This window comes from Anabrus simplex, chromosome 6 (genome assembly GCF_040414725.1).
Source record: "Anabrus simplex isolate iqAnaSimp1 chromosome 6, ASM4041472v1, whole genome shotgun sequence".
Lineage (NCBI taxonomy): Eukaryota > Metazoa > Arthropoda > Insecta > Orthoptera > Tettigoniidae > Anabrus > Anabrus simplex.
In genome coordinates, this window is record NC_090270.1 from 70,487,018 (window position 1) to 70,508,019 (window position 21,002).

At 37.8% G+C, this 21,002-nt stretch overlaps 1 protein-coding gene across 4 annotated transcripts in view; it reads right to left on the minus strand.

The window, feature by feature from the left end:
* Positions 1-765: 765 nt before the first annotated feature.
* ema (C-type lectin domain containing ema) overlaps positions 766-21,002 on the minus strand; it is a 177,194-nt gene continuing 156,957 nt past the window's right edge. For all 4 annotated transcript variants that reach the window (XM_067149861.2, XM_067149863.2, XM_067149860.2 and 1 more), the window contains 3 exons: positions 10,384-10,539; positions 6,501-6,625; positions 766-3,010 (listed from right to left, as the gene is read on the minus strand). In XM_067149861.2, the coding sequence (XP_067005962.2) occupies positions 2,660-3,010; positions 6,501-6,625; positions 10,384-10,539 (632 nt within the window). In that variant the 3' untranslated portion in view covers positions 766-2,659. The remainder of the gene's footprint in view (positions 3,011-6,500; positions 6,626-10,383; positions 10,540-21,002) is intronic.

Consider the following 21,002-nt stretch of genomic DNA (forward strand, 5'->3'; position numbering starts at 1 on the left):
ATAACGTGGTCGATAGCAGTTGTTAACTCATTCGAAATAAAGGCTACGTAAATGATCACTTAATTTTAGTACTCTACACACTGAAATTAAGTAAGAATGTGATGGCAGAGCGCATCACTGATTTCGAAGGTAGTTTACATTTTCTCGTATCTGGTTAAATTTTGGAAAGGCTATTCCCATGTAAATTTGTAGTGAGGAGGTTGGCATTTCTCTACAAGTGCTCGAAATATGTTTTCATGATACATGTACGGTTAGGTTAGGTGATGCTGTTTGAAGAAGAAAATTGAAACATTTGCCACAGAGGTCTCTGGAGTGATACTATAATATTTTTAGAATGAAATTAAACATACACTTTCACGTAGTATTGGATTTTGAAATATAACAAACAAGTAAACCGTAGTGTGTATATCATCCGTAAAAACACAAGTTTTGAACAAACTGATTGCAGTTTCATACTGATTTTAATGTGTATGGGGTTTTCCCCAACTTTTATGAAAAATTGGATATAACAACAATCTTCTATAGCAAGTAAATTTTCCGCCGTTGTGAATTCTCGTTATAACGGACTTCTACTGTATATATCATACTGGACAGAGCAACTTTTCCAAATTCTGAGATACTGTATCACTGATGAAGACTCACAAAGGGTGGAAATATATCTGATTCATTTCAAATGTAAACAGCACTGGACTGCACCATGTATACTCCAGAAGTTGGGCAGTGTTCAAAGCGCAAGTTAATATAATTATTATTAAAACTATGGTAGAACCACAAAACAGAATTTAATAGGCAATATAAAATCTTTCTAAGTACATTACTCTTCATATTAATTTGGCAGTGTAAAATAAAACACCTATGGCTGATGAAAAATCCAATAAATAAATAACCTCAACACATCTAACAGACCTAAAGGCTTCCTTCTTGTACTATGCAGGTCCAAATTGAGTTTCGAAGTATCAGATTATATTACCATTTCAAGAATACATACAAAAGTATTGTTACACAAATATTACGGTCTTTGAATCTTTATGTACATAATCCATTAATAATAGGCATCTTTTTGGTTATTATGTAACAAACAAACCTTTATGTTATTCAGAATATAATAAATACACTAGTACCATGCTGAATGTATACATTTCTGTCTTATGATAATTATTTGATTGGTATGTTAGCATACAGAAAATATATTTCCAACTCTCATTGTTGACATATATTTCCCAATTGTCCAGGTAGATTCCAAAGGTTATATACAATAACAAAAAGTTTGAAATGTACCATCATTGCAAAATATCTTGATCAAGGTAGATCATGAGCAATAGTTGTTCAATTAATTTTGTGAACAACTTGGCCACATCAAGCATAAGTTACAATACACAAGCCAACAATTATCAGTAAAAATATCTCTATTTATCCCCAACTGTCAATACAATTAACAACTCTTCACCACTGGAAAATTACAAAGTACTATGGGTATTCTTTCACCAGTCACATATGCAGAAGCACTGCAATAGAGAAACAAATGGAATACATCAAGAACAAATCTAAACATTCAGTGTTGTTGAACTGCTGATGTGTAATAAATTATTCCATAACAGGATACAGAGGAAGAAAACAATAGAATATTTATTGAATTTCAGTGAGTAGTAAAATTAGTTCCTTTTCTATACCATTAAAAATTAAAAATGGATCATTTCTAACAATAATTCATAAAACCTTCATTGATGTCATGATGTGCAATTGGAGAACATGAAAGTTTAAAAATAATATTCTAAGGTTTATGATATTCTCTCCTACTTATAAACAAAATGGAACAAATGTACAGAAATGTACACACTGCTGGGCAAATAAGTTTTGAGACTTAATTTTTACTTTCGTGCAGAACAAACTCGCAATATTGCTGTTCAGAATTTAAGATGGTGCAGAAACATGAACAAGTAAAATAACGGTTTTGATAAGCAATGTTCAGAAAGCCACTCACAATGTGTTAAATCACTGTGGGTTATAGACATTTATCAACAGTGAAAATGGAGAAAAAAATGTGTATATATCACTTCCATCATGGATTACCTGGCAATCTATCCTGATTTGGCTCTAGTTTGCTTCTGACAGTGAAATTTTTTACATACATTTTAAAACATTCAATCAATAGGTCACCTAAGAAAAAATTAAATAACTTTTTGCTTAGGACTTAAAAACAAAAACATTTTGAATGGTCAATGTACTTGGAAAATAATTACTAATTTGAAGTAGGTTTAAAACAATCCCACACAGGTAGAATCTGTAACTTTCTAAACAAATTTTTATGGAATTTCCTTCAAAACTTACTTGCCTGATTCTGAATTTTCGAAGATGTTAAACCAAAAGAAGAACAGGAAAATAGAAAGTCTATCAAATACTCAAATTCAAAAGGTGGATGGACGGAATGAAAACACGTTCAAAATTCACCCAATTATACAATAAAGAGTAGCAATGAAACTTCCTTCAAAGTAATTTTCAAAGGAGGATAGCAGTCACTCATTCTTCAGAATAGTAAACGCGGCAGACTTTTATTAAACAACCTGGATATAAGCAGTGGGCTTCTTGATATGTCACTTTCACAAAGATATTGCAAAAGAAAAGGGCATTCCGAACAATAATATCACAGCCACAAATTTTTCTATACAGTTTCCACCATGCCTTTCCTTCGAGTTCTTTTGTCTTCCTGATTCTGACCAGGCGTGTCAGGTAGCTGTGTGAAGGATGTTTCCTCTGAGTGCAACTTGGGGGGAACCACAACTGGAGCAGGCATTTCCTCACCAGTTGGCTGTTGGAGAGAAGGTTCAGGAACTAATGGTGGTTCAGGATGGGATGGGAGACTGGGAACAGGAGATGAAGCTGTGACCAAGGTGGGATATAAGCTTGGGAAAGAAGTACGTTTAGAAGGGTATTTGGGATTACTGTCCACCAAATCAGATGTTCCACTTGCCTGCGATGATGACCCATTGTTGGCGCAACTCTTGTTCTTGTTCTAAAATGGTAACATGAGAAAAGTTACACAATATCCACTTTTAGCTTTTGCATGAACACATTAATTTCCATAAGACAGAATCCATTATGAACTCTGAATATAAAACAAAGCAAATATATTCTTAACGATTCATCTTAAGGGGGAGGTTTGAAATCCATCATCAAAAAGAATACAGACAATTCTACAAATCCCCAAACTATGTACAGATTTCTCAATCCTTGTTCAACACTAAGACAATGAAAGAGTAAATATGTACAGTTATAATCACAGAGAAAACTCGATACACATCTTGCTGCTAACATTCTTCCATAAATTATACTGGTTAAGATCACAACATTAACAAGCAATGACAATGTAAATAATAATAGTCCTCTTCCCCTTCTGCAGCCTTTCCCATACCTCAGTGGGATCATTGGTGTATGTTATGAAGCATATGGGACTTGGCCCTGTATTATGCTGGATGCCCTTCCCAATGCCAACCATGTGTGGAGGGATGTACTCACTATTGCATATTTCTGTGGTGAGCGGTAGTGTGATGTGTTGTGTGTGTATGAAGAAGAGGATGCTGGGAGAAACATAAACACCCAGTCTCCGAGTCACAGGGCTTAACCATAAATTATTAAAATCTCCAACCTGGCCAGAAATCGAAGCTGGAAAGGACTGAAGGCCTCAAATGATCATTCAGTAATAATAATAATAATAATAATAATGATTATAAACACGATTATCGAACCAGATCTTTACCTATTTTAAAGATAGGAAGACCCAGCCAACTTGTTTCAAGGAGGTGGAATGGGACCTACAGGAGATAGGGATCACTTATAAAGGTAAACAAGAATGGAACCTACTCAGGAGAAAATTAAAAGACCACCAAGGTTTTCAAGAAAGGCCAAAGTTGAAAACGTGGATGGAGGAAAGGAAAAAAAAGCAACACCGGCAATGAATGAAGGAGCACTGGGCAAAAATCGAAGCCCAGAGAAGACAGATGGAATAACGAGGTACCTAGAAGGCCAATACAAACAAAGAAATAATAATAAAAAAGGTTTTATGTCCCACAATGTCCCACTAACTAGGTACTACTACAGTTGTACAGTCTACATATAAATATCTACAGGAACATTTGTAACAAAATAAGCATCAGCACAGTTAAATATCCGTTTTAGAAAGGACCAGAACCTCCAAAATCATTTCCTTTTTCACCAAACAGAGATAGCCACTGTAATCATACACACATGCTATTAATAACAATAATCCAATTTTACAACATCATTCATAAAACAAGTCTGAGAAGGATAGTAAGCTGAGGTCTTTCTTCTTATTTGATCTGTTAGGTCTCAGAACAATGTCTCATCTACAATAATATACTGTAGTCTCTTAAATCTCAAGTAGTAACAGACTTATGCTCTGATAGGAAAATTCACTAAATTCAGATGATGATGATGACTGTCACTGCATCAAGGTAATCAGCTGAAAATTACTCAAAATATATCATCACAAACATAAAACTAAATCAAACACAAAAATAGCAACTGTTGTGGTCATCATAGTTATATTATCCAGCATTATCTAACAATGAACCCTTCCTCCTCTCTCTATGTGAACAAAATGCTGAAAAACAATTCCTTCCCTGTGGTATGAGTTTCCTTCATGTCCTTGCTAAGGAAATTTACAACTCCTTACTGTCGTATCTTTATCAGCTTGACTACAGTATTTTACTCAACAATAAGTCCATGTAGTTGCCACAAAATTTAAACAAATGGTTTATACAAAAAAGTCAAAATACTTAAACTGATAATTAATATTAAATTGAATACATCCATGATGGTCCTATTTCTTTCCAACAACAATGGATCCAAAATGAATTTAATAAAACATATTAAACTGCTTATGTAGTCCTGAATTCCGCAGCAACTAGCGGAGTGAACATTCATCCCTTCTCACTCACACTGCAGCACATGAACTTGCCCACATACAAAACTCATTTTGCTTGCCAGCTCTTTTAGGTTTCTTTTTTTGCTCGCATTCACAGAGGACCTTTCATTTTTCTTTTCATATTTATACATTAAACTTTTTTACTTGGTATCTCTCTAAGTGCTTGGCTAATGATTTTCTTTAAGAAATAATGAATATGAGTATATATTTTTCTTTACTGCACAGTTTGCTAATATTATGCTTTCTCGTTTCTGTATTCACAATTAATACAACAAGATAAGGAATAGCTGAGTAAACTCAACTTTCAACTGAGTCATGACTGCAACATGCAAGCAATGGACCTAAGTGGTATAACTTATGATTGCTATCTTATACCGAGCTCTGGTTTGTTTTAAAAACTATTTCAGACATTTATAAACATTTCTTCTGAGCTCTGGTTTGTTTTAAAAACTATTTCAGACATTTATAAACATTTCTTCTCGCTTAATCACCAACATACAGTTAATAACAAAATAGGATATTCGCTACCTAACTTTTCCGTGTAACCATCCGAGAATTTTCAAGTAGTACTAAATTTTAAAAATTACAGCTTTCTCCTTATGTAAAATTTATTGTCCAGGGAAAGAGTAATTTCCATCAACACCAGGCAATCCAGAAGAAACAAATTCTTTATTTGTTTTGATAATTGATTTTTTATCCATTGTGTGATAAGTTATTCATCTGCAAAAATACAGATTCGCACCAAAATAAAGTAACTGTGGAAAATAGGCCTTGAATTATTTATTTATGACTTTACATTTGACGTTAACAAAAGGCGTGGAAAATTATCTACACAACCATGTAATAATTTTATCAGGAAATAGACAACATTGTGAGGGTACAAAAGGACGAAGCTGCAGGACATAAGAGTGCAAGTGAGAAGCAAATACTACATCTAACTCCATGCTTTCTTTTAAGGTAGACACGCACTATAGATAGGAATTAGAGGTGTATACCAACCAAACATGATCCTATCCCAAAACAGTACTACTTGCTGCAGATGGCGCTCCGGGATCAAAGGCTCTTTCCATCTCTCACCAGATCGTTCCAGCCTCTAATGCTCCTATTGTATGGATGCAAGCTTATGATAATTGCATCAGGAAAGAGTGTACGCTTCCACTCTTCCTTAGCAGTGGGCTTATGACGTGCTGAAGCCAACAAACACTGACATCCATGCGAGTTGGCAGAAAAGGTTTTCATACTTGTTCTCATGTGTTTTTTACAGCTTCTAATACTTTCCTCTCATCTTTACAAATCGTAGATAGGTGTATAGTTTTCACTGTACCTGCAGATACATGAAGTAAAATGCCCTCATGTTGGAAAAAATTGTATCTAGTGTTTCTATTTCCATGTTGGATAGTTTTTATTTGTATATTCATTAGTACGTTTCCTCGCTTAACATGTTCTTTTTCCTCGTTCCCTGCAGAAACATCTTAACGAGGTTTAACTGTATGTAGAACATCTTTTGAGCTCTGTATTCGTATAAATATCAAAACTCAAATAAAAATGACACACTCACTTTAGAACCCATGTCCTCCAGAGGAATTTCTTCACTGCGAGGTCGAGGTAGGCGAGGTGATCCTTCTCGTGATCGAACAGCAGCTTGATTATTTCCTGCTGGGCCTGGTGAACGTCCTGTACGTTCTAAAAGCAAATTAATATTGTGATATTAAATTCTCACACTGCTAATCTAATTAACATAATTTCAATCTAGTAGTAGGTCAGTGATGAGTTCTAAATCGAGGAAGAGGAATGTGGGGGATGTCTACGTCTATTATGCCGATCGACGGTAAGGACAAGTGATTCCACTGGGAATTCAGGATCAAGAACCTACTTTACCACTCTACCGTCTGAACCATTCAACCCAGCCATATAATAAAGGGAGTTCACAGCTACTTTAACAAATAACAGTTTTATGAGGATTTCTAACAGTGACTAGAAAACACTGAATTTGCTGAGAAGCTAATTTTTCAACATAACTGGTCCATTGTTGGAAATTATTAATTTTCCAGCTAACTCATTCTTGTTTGCCAGCATTCTACCCCCGTGTCATGATGATATAAAGACAGGTTATATTTTTGAATGTGCCATTATGCTGCTGAGGTCTGCATAAAAATTGAAGCCAGTCATCTGGAGATAGACTGATAAACTTGGGAGCGAGGGGAATATCTTACAATATTTGAGCCAATAAAATTACTGCTGAACCACCTTGGAATAATATGAAAAACATTTAATATTATGCTAATGCTCTCAAGATTCCTGTACATAGATAGTATCTCCCTTAGCACCTAGCACAGGGAGTTGATTGTGACTGTAGTAACATCAGCTGGAACATGTGGCAACACAACGCTCCTACACCTTTAGTTGGTGCCACATGGGGACTGTTGTCAGAACATGCAGGTTGTTTTAATAGAACTGTAAATGAAGGATCTCTGACCTAATTCGCACTGCAGGTATTTGTCCATTCTGATCTATTAGACTACACACCAAAGTATGATATTTAATTATTATTTAGGTATTACATAGGTACCTGAAGAGAGATACTTGTAATATAATCTTCAGCCAGTGTGCACAAAATGTCGGACTAGATTCTGTTACATTGCTACACCAAAGCATTTTACAAATCTTAAGAGACTCTGTTGTCCTTGTTAAAATCATCTATTGTTAGCAATAATACAAATTACTTCCCCTCCTTATTGAATGTTTTTGTGGATTTAGGCTGTTTTCCAATTACTTCTCTTCAGTACTGCTCCAATTTTTGCAGGATAAATGGAATAAGTGAAGGAAAACTTGTTATGGGATGTGCATACAAGACTGTTGGTTGGTCAAACCAGCACATTGCTGAAAAATTAGCAATTTCTGAATTTGGTATTTGTTCTGCTTTGAAGTGAAGGTGGCAACACAACAAAGCACTCTCAAGGATAGAGAACATTGTGGTCATCTTAGAAAAATACCTGCTGCTGAAGATAAAAGACATTGTGATCTTATGCAAGCACGACAGAAGGCAGATGTCTGCACTGAAAAATCAACAGAACTAGAGAACAACCAGTGTCAGTGTTGACTGTTCATCTTTCTCTAGTCACTGTTAGAAATCCCTGTAAAACTGTTCTTTGTTGAAGTAGCTGTGACCTCCCTTTATATAGCTGGGTTGATATTACATGATGTTGGATTGTGTAGACATGTATCTGCCAAAATGCCTCTTAACATGCAGACATAAATCGCAGAGACTTCAAAGGGCCAGACAACAAAAGGATTGGACCAGTGACCAGTGGAAACGTATGCTATGGACTGACGAGTCAAAATTTGAGAAGTTTGGGTCAAATCGTCGTCAGTATGTTCGCTGTTGTCCTGGAAAAAGAATGCAAGAAGGATGCCTAACACCAAGTGTGAAGCATAGGGGTGGTAGCGTTATGGTTTAAAATTATTTCGGAAACAATAAGGTGGGAGACTTGATGAGAGTGGAAGGTATCTTGAGGAAGCAGTACCATCACATTCTATCGAGCAATGCAGTACCATTTGGAATTCAACTTATTGGGAGAGGGTTAGTTCTGGAGCAGGACAACAGCCTGAAACACACGTTAAAATTGTGCAAGAAGTACAGTATGTAATAAACAGTTGTGAAGATCTCTGGCAATGCCTTTTGCAAGCAGTAATCAGAACAAAAGAGAGAGACAGGCTATATATGTGCACAGCATATGAACAGCGTACCTATAAGAGAGATTTTCTATTATTTGAATCACAAATTGCCTTATAGTGTGTCATTTTGTATATAACAGATGTCTGTATATGTATTTTGATTTAAGATGTCATCTGAAATATAACTAATGTGCTGCCTAATAAATTTGAGTTTAAAGTTTTTGTCGCTAGTGTATATGACTACACGAGCTATAACGCTAAGTGATGGCTGTCGACCTCAGGTTGACACACGAGCGGAAAGGGTTAAACCAACTCCAGCATTTCCCCTGTTTAATTTTGTGTTTATAATTCTGTAGTCGCCTGACCAAAAATCCTGTTCTTCCTCCCAACGTACTTCACTTATACCAACTACATTTAACTTTAGTCTATCCATCTCCCTTTTCAGATTCTCTGACCTACCACAACAATTCAAACTTCTAACATTCCACACTCCAACTCGCAGAATGTCGGTATCCATCTTGCTGATGATCGCCCCCTCTCGTGTAGTCCCCACCCGGAGATCTGAATGGGGGACTATTTTATCTTGGGAATATTTTACCCGGGAGGAAGCCATCATCAGTACATCATTCATACAGAGAGAGCTGCATGTCCTCGGGAGTTAGTTACGGCTGTAGTTTCCCACTGCTTTCAGCCGTGTAGCAGTATCAACACAGCTAAGCCATGTTGAGTATTATTACCAGGCCATATCAGTCAATCATCTAGACTGCCGCCCTTGCAACTTCCGAAAGGCTGCTACTCCCCTTTGGATGAACCATTTGTTAGTCTGGTCTCTCAACAGATACCCATCCGATATGGTTGCACCTGCGGCTCGGCAATCTGATTCACTGGGACACGCAAGCCTCCCCACCGCGGCAAGGTCACATGGTTCGCAGGGGAGACTGGCTGTAATACTAATATATAAAAAAGATTGTTTACGTGTTATACACACAAGATGATAAACCAGATTTTGTAACTGTAAAGTGAAAACTAAGGAAAGAAAAACTGAAACCCAATGTGATGGCACACTACAACAGTACAATGTGTGGGGTTGATGTTCATGATCAACATATGGCTTCCTCCCCACTGATGAGAAAATATGTGAAAGAGTAAAAGATGATTTACTTTCACAGGCTGAAATTGGCTTTAATGAATAGTTACATCGTATGGAAGATTGTGAATCCTGGAAAGAACAGAAGAAGCTTCACAGCATTTTGAATAAATATCACTGAACAATTTCTTCAAAGTGTTTCCCCGCCTCCACATCTAAGCAGGCGCTACCCTAGCTTTGAGGACACATCTCCGAGACTCGAGGGTAAACAGCTGTATCATTTTCCACTTTAAATTACACTAACTCAAAAGAAATCCATCCCATCAAGGTAATGCCGAGTTTGTGCTGCATGTGGTTTTCATGCAGAATCATCCCTTGAATCATCTCTTGAATCTCCCTTCATGTGGATGAGTGCTTCATGGAGTACCATATCCAGACGAACTATTCTCACTTGTCTACACAGGACAGATAAGAGAAAAAAAGATATTTATTGCTTTGTATAGCTCTCCATGTAGTTCTGTTCTTATTAAAAGCACCTTAAAATGATTAGAGATGAGTGTTCTCCTTTTCCTATTTTCTTTTTCATTTACAAAATTGGGAAGTGAAACGGTTACAGTCTGAAAAAATAAATAAATAAATAAATAAATAAATAAAAATGAATAAAAATGCTCAATATTACCTCGTGATTCTGAACGTTGTTTGCCTGGTGAAGCAGCCCTTGCAGGTGGTGGTAAGCTTTCCCGACGCATTGCAGCTGCAAAGCCTGGCACCTTATTTACAGTAAATAGAGGGCGATGATGTCCAAATTCTCGTGCTGCTCTGCCACTCCCAGGCCCTTGAAAAGTAAAAATAAACATAATTTAAATGCAAATTTTATATATTCTCCTAACACATTATTTGGTAGTGCACTAATCTGTAGGGTACGCAACTGAGAAGCATTACAAAGTTCTGGATACACTATCTTCAAAAACAGCTATCTAAAGCACATTATGGATAATGCTTTTGACCCGGATACAATACTCCAAGGCAATTGCCTCTTAACTGGGAGGACCAGAATTTGATCCTTTGCCAGGATAAGAATTTCTGTAAATTTGGAAAAGGGAACAATTATATACAGTTAACATCAGCAATCAAAAGAAGCAACTCTATAAATTGTACAGATGGTATAAATGAGACCTGTACAGTGGTTTTATAGATGCTGTACAAATTCTGTATACTATTCTCATGATTTTCATACAGTATTTGTTGGGTTCTCATTCGTTACAAGTGCCTGTACGTATGTTGAGTCCTCAGCCCTAAGGCTGGTTGAATCCTCAACAGCTCTGTCATCAGCTGTCATAGATGGCCTAGGCATCAATGAAGAGGCGTACTAGGGAAATGAGGAGTGAGGTAGTTTCCCGTTGCTTTCCTCACCGAGCCAGAGTTGCTATTACATATGTCTGCCAAGCCCACTGAAATGCATGCACCAACTGACCTTATGAGCAACATTTTCACACCATTCATAGCAGGGACTGGCTGCATAAGGAATGGCATTACTAGCATCACTCATACCTCAGTCACTTTCATATTGTCAAAGCCAAGAATAAGACAGAGACAGATCTATGAAAGTAACAAAATTGCTCTAGCCTATACCAGAAGACATAGTGCACTGCAAACACTAGGTCCTGCCAGCAAATGTGAATATTTTCCAACCTAATACTGACATAGTCAGGTGTAGAAGAATACATAGATATGTATTGTGAGTATGGTTGGAGTAGATCATAGCACTAAAAAACTTTGTTAGGCAGGGAACTGCCTTTCCATGAAGTTCTCTACTTTGCCAGAAGTCAGCTGGAAGATCATCAGGTCCTGGGGTTTTTGCATTCATCATGCTAGTTATTGTTCAAACAACTTCTTCAGAAGTGATGTGTGGGGCCGGTCTAGCAGTTGACTGGACATAAGGGGGTGATGGATGAGGAAATCCAACATTTATGGAACTGCAATGTGCAGATGACACTGTCGTACCTGCTCTCACACCTGATGAGCTACAACAGTCTGTCAGTTGTTTCAAGGGTGCTTGCGATTATTTTGGTCTCTCCATTAATGTTCAGAAAACCAAAGTACTCGCACAGCCTGCACCTGGGTCGAATCTCCCAGCTTTCAATATCTCCCTTGCGAATACTCCACTGGAGCAGGTCGACCACTTTTTATAGAGTATCTAGGAATTATCCTCTCAAAAATGCCAACTGCTCACAAGATGTGGATAGGAGAATTGGTGTTGCTCACTCAGCAGGACCTTACAATGCACACCAAGTCATATCAACACTGCTTTATGGTTGTGAAACATGGACCCTCTACCGTCAGGATATAAAAAGCTAGTGCTTCCATCTGCAAAAACTTTAGATCCATCTTGAACATCACCAACCTTGCAGTTCTTGAGAAAGCGCATGCTATAAGCATCGAGGCTACCATCATTGGCCACCATCTCAGATAGATAGGGCATGTCCGCCGCACGAGTGATATCAAGCTTCCTCATCAACTCCTGTATGAACTATGCTCTGGTACAAGACTCTGTAGAGCCTTTTTGAGGTATTTCAAGGATCAGCTAAAGCATACTATGAAAAGAGCTGGAATTAACACTCAATCCTGGGATATGCTTGCTGAGAATCGTACACTTTGGCGCCATACTGTTTTTACGTCGGTTACGGTGTTTGAAGAGGAACGACGATGACATGAAGAGGATAAACAAGCACAGAAGCTCCATCAAGCTCAGCCCCGCCCTTCCCTGGTCATTCCATGTAATCTGTGTGGATGTATGTTTCATCCAATGATTGGGCTACTAAGTCATATGGAAAATATTGACAAAGCATTATAAGTGTGAAAGTGTAAACTGCTGAAGACTATGTTGACTCGGATACAAGTTGCAGCCGCCAGCGCCGACAAAATGTTAGCAATGAGTAATTTGTACTCTGGAGCAAGATATGACCTTGGTATCAGCGACAATGAGAAAATATAATTTACAAGCTAGGATATCATTGATTTGGCTACCTTGTCCACCCTTTGAGTGCGAGACATTACATTGGTAAAATCTACCTTTCAATACTTTGCACAATCATCTTATAGTTCATGTTTTGGCCCTTTATTGGACATTCTTCAGCTATTAGTGCTGAACAGCATTATTATTTTAACTATATTTCAAAATCAAACAAAATGAAGCAAATAAAAATAAAATTTAAACTTTGAGAGAGAGAGAGAGGTTTTAGTCAAAGACATGGTTACTGCCTCAGAAGCAAAAAGCATATGTGAGTGTGTGTGTTCCTGTGTCCAGTGTGATGACTGCATTTTGTGTGTTGTGTAGTGGATGATGATGAGGTAGTGAAAAGCTGAAACTCTGTGTTAGCGCAAAGCCTATTCCTGCAGAGTAACACCAAGTTTATTTTGGGTATAACTACGTTGTGAAGGCTTAACGTCTCTATCCAACGAACAAATCACCATCAAGGGTCATATATCCTCACTCCATATGAGCACTTTGGAGAAAATAATTTGAAATTGATCGCAGGCTCTTGGCATACAATCTAGTAATAAGGAATTTTATACCACCACCTCTCCTACTCAGCTGGCCAACCAGCCAACGTTCTGAAGTAAAAATTTCTGTTTACACCAATGAAAATCAAACCAGCTAATCAGACTGTCGGATATTAAAAATGGTAGTTTCATTATATAAAAATGTAGTGTAAGTAAATAAAAGATTGGAAATTTGGAAATGACTTTCCTTACTACCTTTCATATAAGAAGATCCTAGCTACTACCATCCTTTACTTTTGTTATACATAATTTTTCAATAGGACTAGTATTAATAAATATATTTAATAATTCATTTTTAGACCTTCCTCTTAAGAAACATTCCACCTTGCACTATTGATATAATTTATAGTCTAAGTTAAATTTAAATTTCCTTTCACCCTCAACAGTTCTGTAAACTGCAATCCATTGTCCCTAAATGATGTAACAGGAAAAAAAAAACACCTCTCTTCAACTTTTGTAAGTTAGTATGTCTATAATAACTTTATTCTAATGTTACGGGTTTAATGTCCTACTAACTACTTTTACGGTTTCTGGAGATGCCGAGGTGCTGGAATTTTGTCTCACAGTTCTTTTACGTGCCTGTAAATCTACAGATACGGGGCACCTTGAAATACCACCAGACCGAGCCAAGATCGAACCTGCCAACCTGGACTCAGAAAGTCAGAGCCTTAACGGTCTGTCACTCAACCCGGCAGTTAGTACATACAATTTGAGACAAAAATTTAAAACATTTATAGGCAAAAAAAGACACTACTGTATTATACAGATTATGCAAGCACAGAGAAATATTTATTGTATGGCCATTGCTCTATGGGGTCGGGTATTAAGTTAAACTAATCTTTGTAGCGAGTTTTTATGAAAGGATGCCCTTCTTGACATCAACCACATCGGACAATAATGTTATTTGCTGTACATCCCACCAACTATTTTTACGGTTTTTGGCGAGGTACCGAATTTAGTCCTGCAGGAGTTTTACATGCCAGTAAATCTACCAACTTGAGGCTGATGTAACTGAACACCTATAAATACCACCAGACTAAGTCAGGATCAAAGCTACCAAATTGGGGTCAGAAGTCCAGCACCTCTGAGTCACTCAGCCTGGCAAACCTCATCAGAGGAGTCAATCATATAAAATGAATGATGTTATGTATGATAGTATGAAGAGAGAGGTGAAACCCGGTGTTGGCACATAGTCTATTCCTATTGAATAGCACTGAGGTGTCTGCTCAAGGCTTAACGTCGCCATGCAACGGACAAATCATCATGAACAGTGTCATATGCCCTCTCTCCATATGAACACTGCGGAGAGTTTGGAATTATTGAATCCAGGCTTTTGGCACGCTATCTAGCAATACCACTTCCTCTCCTATCCTGCTGGCCGACATTCTGATGGTGAATTATTTTTTTTGACCAACAGGGCTCGAACCGGCTAACCATGGTTTCAGATCATACAGACTTGGTGCCTTGTCAATTATGGCCACCAGAGAGAAATATTTATTACAACTTCAAAACTGATAAGGAGCATAGAGAGAGAGAACGAATCTACATTCTAACTACTGCTTTTTTCAATGTCTTCAAAATCTGTCAAACTCTACCTCAGATAAGATACTATTCAATGAAATTTATACCTGTACAAACATGTGATCTGCAACTATGCACAATTGGTGCTCTTTTCTCTGAAACAGTTCAAAAGAAATTCCAGTTAATGGCTATCTCATTTTTTTAAAAAGCTTGTGTAAGGAAGAAATTGAGAAGAAAACAACTTACCAAGGCTAGGACTAACAAGTTTTAATCATTTTGTTGCTCTATGTGCAGAAGTCACTGAAACTTCAACTTCCTGTGCTAATTTCGGTAATGATTTTCATACCAAACATTTAAGTTTTGCACCAATTTTGTCTAATTTTCCTTCTGCTACCACTGTATGTCTCCACGTGTGTTTCTGGTTTAGCACTGAACTAGTGGTCTGAAATTTATTCACAAGGTCGTGAAATGAAGTTCTGGAAGGAGGCGATTGCTCAGGGAATTTCCTGAAACTCCACACGAACACGACAACTTCCCATCTTCGCAAACTAAAGCGGACCGCAGACTACTGACCAAAGAGGATATAATGGGATAGAGATGAAACTCGATAATAATTTTCAGTGCCAGCCAAGATGGTGGATTAGTTATTTGAATCTGAACGTAGAGAGAGCAGTGCACTTCCGGTGCTGTGACGCACAATTGGTCATGCTTCCCTCGATTGCCCCCATATCGTCCCCTTACCATACACTCCCACTTTCCTGAACCGTAGTAGTGTTGTCCATTCTCTTCATTCCCAAAACATTACAATGTATCCCACATATTTTTATTTTCAAGTAGATATTTTCCTTTATAAAATGATCCCATACCCCAAATTCGTACGGCATACTATTCTGTGAAAAGCATAACCTCACACTGCTACATAGCTTAACATTAGAAGGAACAATTGACATAAAGCTCCAATTATGAGAAAAAAGTCTCATTAACAGCAAGACAGCAGAACTCAACACATAAAATAAAGAGTAGGTATGTCTTATCACATCAATATCCACGTAGCAGTGCCAGATTATACACCACATGAAAATTTATTGTATTTCCATTTTCATTCCCAAAATGTTATAATGCATGTATTTTTATTTTCAAATACAGTTGTTCTTTTGCAGTATAATATGACCTCACATTCTGGATTCGTATTACATATTATTCTGTTAAGAGCATAACCTCTACTAAGTAGCCTTACATGAAAAGGAATAATTGGCATTTTGAATGTAAAAGTCATATTATGAAAAATGACTCAAATTAAGAGCAAGACAATAGAACTTCATGCACAAGTTAAAGGGTGGGCCTATCGCATCAATATCCAAGTAAAAGACTAGAGGCTATAAGACATTAAAATGAATGTATAAAAATTATAATGTTCTCCAATACTGGTATGTTTGGAAATATACCAACAAAATCATTCAATTTCCACCCCACGACGTCTAAAAACTGGAAATATACTGTAGGCTTTTGGAATACTGGTGAAGAAATACAAGAACAAAATAAGGAGATTATTATTATTATTATTATTATTATTATTATTATTATTATTATTATTATTATTATTATTATTATTATTATTATTATTATCATTATTATCATTATTATTATTATTATTATTATTATTATTATTATTATTGTTGTTGTTGTTGCTGTTATAATAAACTTACAGAAAGGAAAGAAAGAAAAAGTGTTGGAACTTAAACATCAAACACTAACGATATTTCATAAAAGTCGAAGATATTGCAATAAAACCTTCCTGTAACCTTCAATACGTCAAATCGTGAGGTTTATACCGGCATGAATTTGTAATGAATTTGTAATAAAATTGTAAACAATATTTTGAACGGTACACAAATATACATCTTCAACACAACAGTAAATGCACCATATGCATCACTTTTGATAACCGTTCCAACTTCTTGTACTAGATGTTTCAATTTTTATATGATAGATAGCGCTCTTCAAGGTGCTTCATTTAAATGTATGGGGTTGAGGTGTACCTCCCGGTACAATCATTATTATTCTTTCCGATGAGGTCTGCTAAGGACAACGTGCCAATTTTAATTCAGTTCTTCACACTTTGTTGTTTCCTCTTCCACTCCTTCCAATATTCTTTCATCCTTTCACTATGCTGTTTCCTTCTGTCCTCGGACCACTTCACACCAGGCTTCTTGTTCAATCTTCCTTGGAATCCTTCCATACTTCCATAAAATTTCTCTGTCCACAGAGTCTTCTTCTTTTATATTATTTCTTTCTAAATCTTTCTTTAATTCTTAAATCCAGCTAGTTGTTGCCTTTTTGTCCCAAAGGTACTTCAAAATCCTTTTCTATTATTATTATTATTATTATTATTATTATTATTATTATTATTATTATTGTTGTTGTTATAATAAACTTACAGAAAGGAAAGAAAGAAAAAGTGTTGGAACTTAAACATCAAACACTAACGATATTTCACAACAGTCAAAGATATTGCAATAAAACCTTCCTGTAACCTTCAATACATCAACTCGTGAAGTTTATACTGGCATGAATTTGTAATGAATTTTTAATTAAATTGTAAACAATATTTTGAACGGTACACAAATATGCATCTTCAATACAACAATAAATGCACCGTATTTATCACTTAGTGTCCATAGAGGATTTTTTTTTTCTACTTGCTTTACGTTGTACCAACACAGATAGGTCTTATGGCGATGATGGGACAGGAAAGGGCTAGGAGTGGGAAGGAAGCGGCCGTGGCCTTAATTAAGGTACAGCCCCAGCATTTGCTTGGTGTGAAAATGGGGAAACCTCGGAAAACCATTTTCAGGGCTGCCGACAGCGGGGTTCGAACCTACTGTCTCCCGAATACTGGATACTGGCCACACTTAAGCGACTGCAGCTATCGAGCTCGGTCAGAGGAAATATGCCAGACAAGTTATGCTTTAAGTGTTATTATTATTAATCATACGGCATACAATAAAACATTCATTATGCAAGAACAACAAGGATATTATATACATATTTACACAATTCAAAAATTATTGTCCAAGCTCCTTAGATATTTCACTGAGTCAGGTGTTACGTGCACAAAATCCCTGAGGCTGCCATGGTAAGCTCTCAAAGAACACTCATGTACAATGTTGTCATTGATGCTTTTACGGCCCGTACCTATAGACATGATACTTTATAGGCTTTTGGGCTTATGCCATGTCAAGAAAATAAGGTGAAATTCTTTATGTTTCGCAGAGAACTGTGCTCTGCGTCCTCAGAAGAAATCTTGACTGTCCACGAGAAAGGCTTCTTAAACAATGTACACTGACTGACAGAGCAAATGCAACACCAAGAAGGAGTGGTTCGAAAGGGATGAAAGTTGGGGAAAAAACAGAGACGGCACGGACGAATAATTGATGTTTATTTCAAACCCATATGCAGGTTACACAATGCGCACGGCATTGACTCAGTAGGATGTAGGACCACCGCGAGCGGCGATGCACGCAGAAACACGTCGAGGTACAGAGTCAATAAGAGTGCGGATGGTGTCCTGAGGAATGGTTCTCCATTCTCTGTCAACCATTTGCCACAGTTGGTCGTCCGCCTATTCAATACAATGCCGTTTTATTGTGATTCAATCACATGTCAAATAGTCAAATGGTACCAGTTTCGGCATCTATGTGCCATCATCAGCCTTGGGTACAAATTAAAACAAGATATACATTCCTAAAACATCTAAAACACATTTTAACACATTATAAAATAACATACAATTAATGTGGTGATACATGAAATACGATAAAATTATGATACAATTGGTATGATATAAAATTCTTAAAATTCCGGCTGTTCGTTACATAATTCAGTCTGTGTGCATCCGGGTGAATTTTTACAGTTGTATGCTGTCTATGTGAATGACATTTGTTTCTTTAGATATTAGGTGGTTCCAGGGAAGTTTACTTTGATCATATAAGATCGCGATGTATTTAGAGATGACTTCCCACTTCAATTTGAACCTGAAGAAGAAATTAGCTAAGTTAGATGTTGGAAGCAATGTATGGAAGTTACTGGAAACATTAGAATCGTTAAATGATGATTGACTCATTATAAAATAACATACAATTAATGTGGTGATACATGAAATACGATAAAATTATGATACAATTGGTATGATATAAAATTCTTAAAATTCCGGCTGTTCGTTACATAATTCAGTCTGTGTGCATCCGGGTGAATTTTTACAGTTGTATGCTGTCTATGTGAATGACATTTGTTCCTTTAGATATTAGGTGGTTCCAGGGAAGTTTACTTTGATCATATAAGATCGCGATGTATTTAGAGATGACTTCCCACTTCAATTTGAACCTGAAGAAGAAATTAGCTAAGTTAGATGTTGGAAGCAATGTATGGAAGTTACTGGAAACATTAGAATCGTTAAATGATGATTGACTCACGCTAATTTCTTCTTCAGGTTCAAATTGAAGTGGGAAGTCATCTCTAAATACATCGCGATCTTATATGATCAAAGTAAACTTCCCTGGAACCACCTAATATCTAAAGGAACAAATGTCATTCACATAGACAGCATACAACTGTAAAAATTCACCCGGATGCACACAGACTGAATTATGTAACGAACAGCCGGAATTTTAAGAATTTTATATCATACCAATTGTATCATAATTTTATCGTATTTCATGTATCACCACATTAATTGTATGTTATTTTATAATGTGTTAAAATGTGTTTTAGATGTTTTAGGAATGTATATCTTGTTTTAATTTGTACCCAAGGCTGATGATGGCACATAGATGCCGAAACTGGTACCATTTGACTATTTGACATGTGATTGAATCACAATAAAACGGCATTGTATTGAATAGGTGGACCTTGAAAAGAATTTAATTTTGTTGTAATCCCACTTCAATACGGAACCAATGAAATTCATAACTATAAGTTGGTCGTCCGTACGAGGCTGGGGCAGAGTTTGCAAACGGCGTCCAATGAGATCCCACACGTGTTCGATTGGTGAGAGATCCGGAGAGTACGCTGGCCACGGAAGCATCTGTACACCTCGTAGAGCCTGTTGGGAGATGCGAGCAGTGTGTGGGCGGGCATTATCCTGCTGAAACAGAGCATTGGGCAGCCCCTGAAGGTACGGGAGTGCCACCGGCCGCAGCACATGCTGCACGTAGCGGTGGGCATTTAACGTGCCTTGAATACGCACCAGAGGTGACGTGGAATCATACGCAATAGCGCTCCAAACCATGATGCCGCGTTGTCTAGCGGTAGGGCGCTCCACAGTTACTGCCGGATTTAACATTTCTCCACGCCGACGCCACACTCGTCTGCGGTGACTATCACTGACAGAACAGAAGCGTGACTCATCGGAGAACACGACGTTCCGCCATTCCCTCATCCAAGTCGCTCTAGCCCGGCACCATGCCAGGCGTGCACGTCTATGCTGTGGAGTCAATGGTAGTCTTCTGAGCGGACGCCGGGAGTGCAGGCCTCCTTCAACCAATCGACGGGAAATTGTTCTGGTCGATATTGGAACAGCCAGGGTGTCTTGCACATGCTGAAGAATGGCGGTTGACGTGGCGTGCGGGGCTGCCACCGCTTGGCGGCGGATGGGCCGATCCTCGCGTGCTGACGTCACTCGGGCTGCGCCTGGACCCCTCGCACCCTCGCACCCTCGCACGTGCCACATGTCCCTGCGCCAACCATCTTCGCCACAGGCGCTGCACCGTGGACACATCCCTATGGGTATCGGCTGCGATTTGACGAAGCGACCAACCTGCCCTTCTCAGCCCGATCACCATACCCCTCGTAAAGTCGTCTGTCTGCTGGAAATGCCTCCGTTGATGGCGGCCTGGCATTCTTAGCTATACACGTGTCCTGTGGCACACGACAACACGTTCTACAATGACCGTCGGCTGAGAAATCACGGCACGAAGTGGGCCATTCGCCAACGCCGTGTCCCATTTATAGTTCGCTACGTGCGCAGCACAGCGGCGCATTTCACATCATGAGCATACCTCAGTGACGTCCGTCTACCCTGCAATTGGCATAAAGTTCTGACCACTCCTTCTTGGTGTTGCATTTGCTCTGTCAGTCAGTGTACAATGTTAGTGACAGTCGGTCTGTCAGCAATATAATAGCATGCTGGAGATGCTAACTTCCTCCACTTGAATA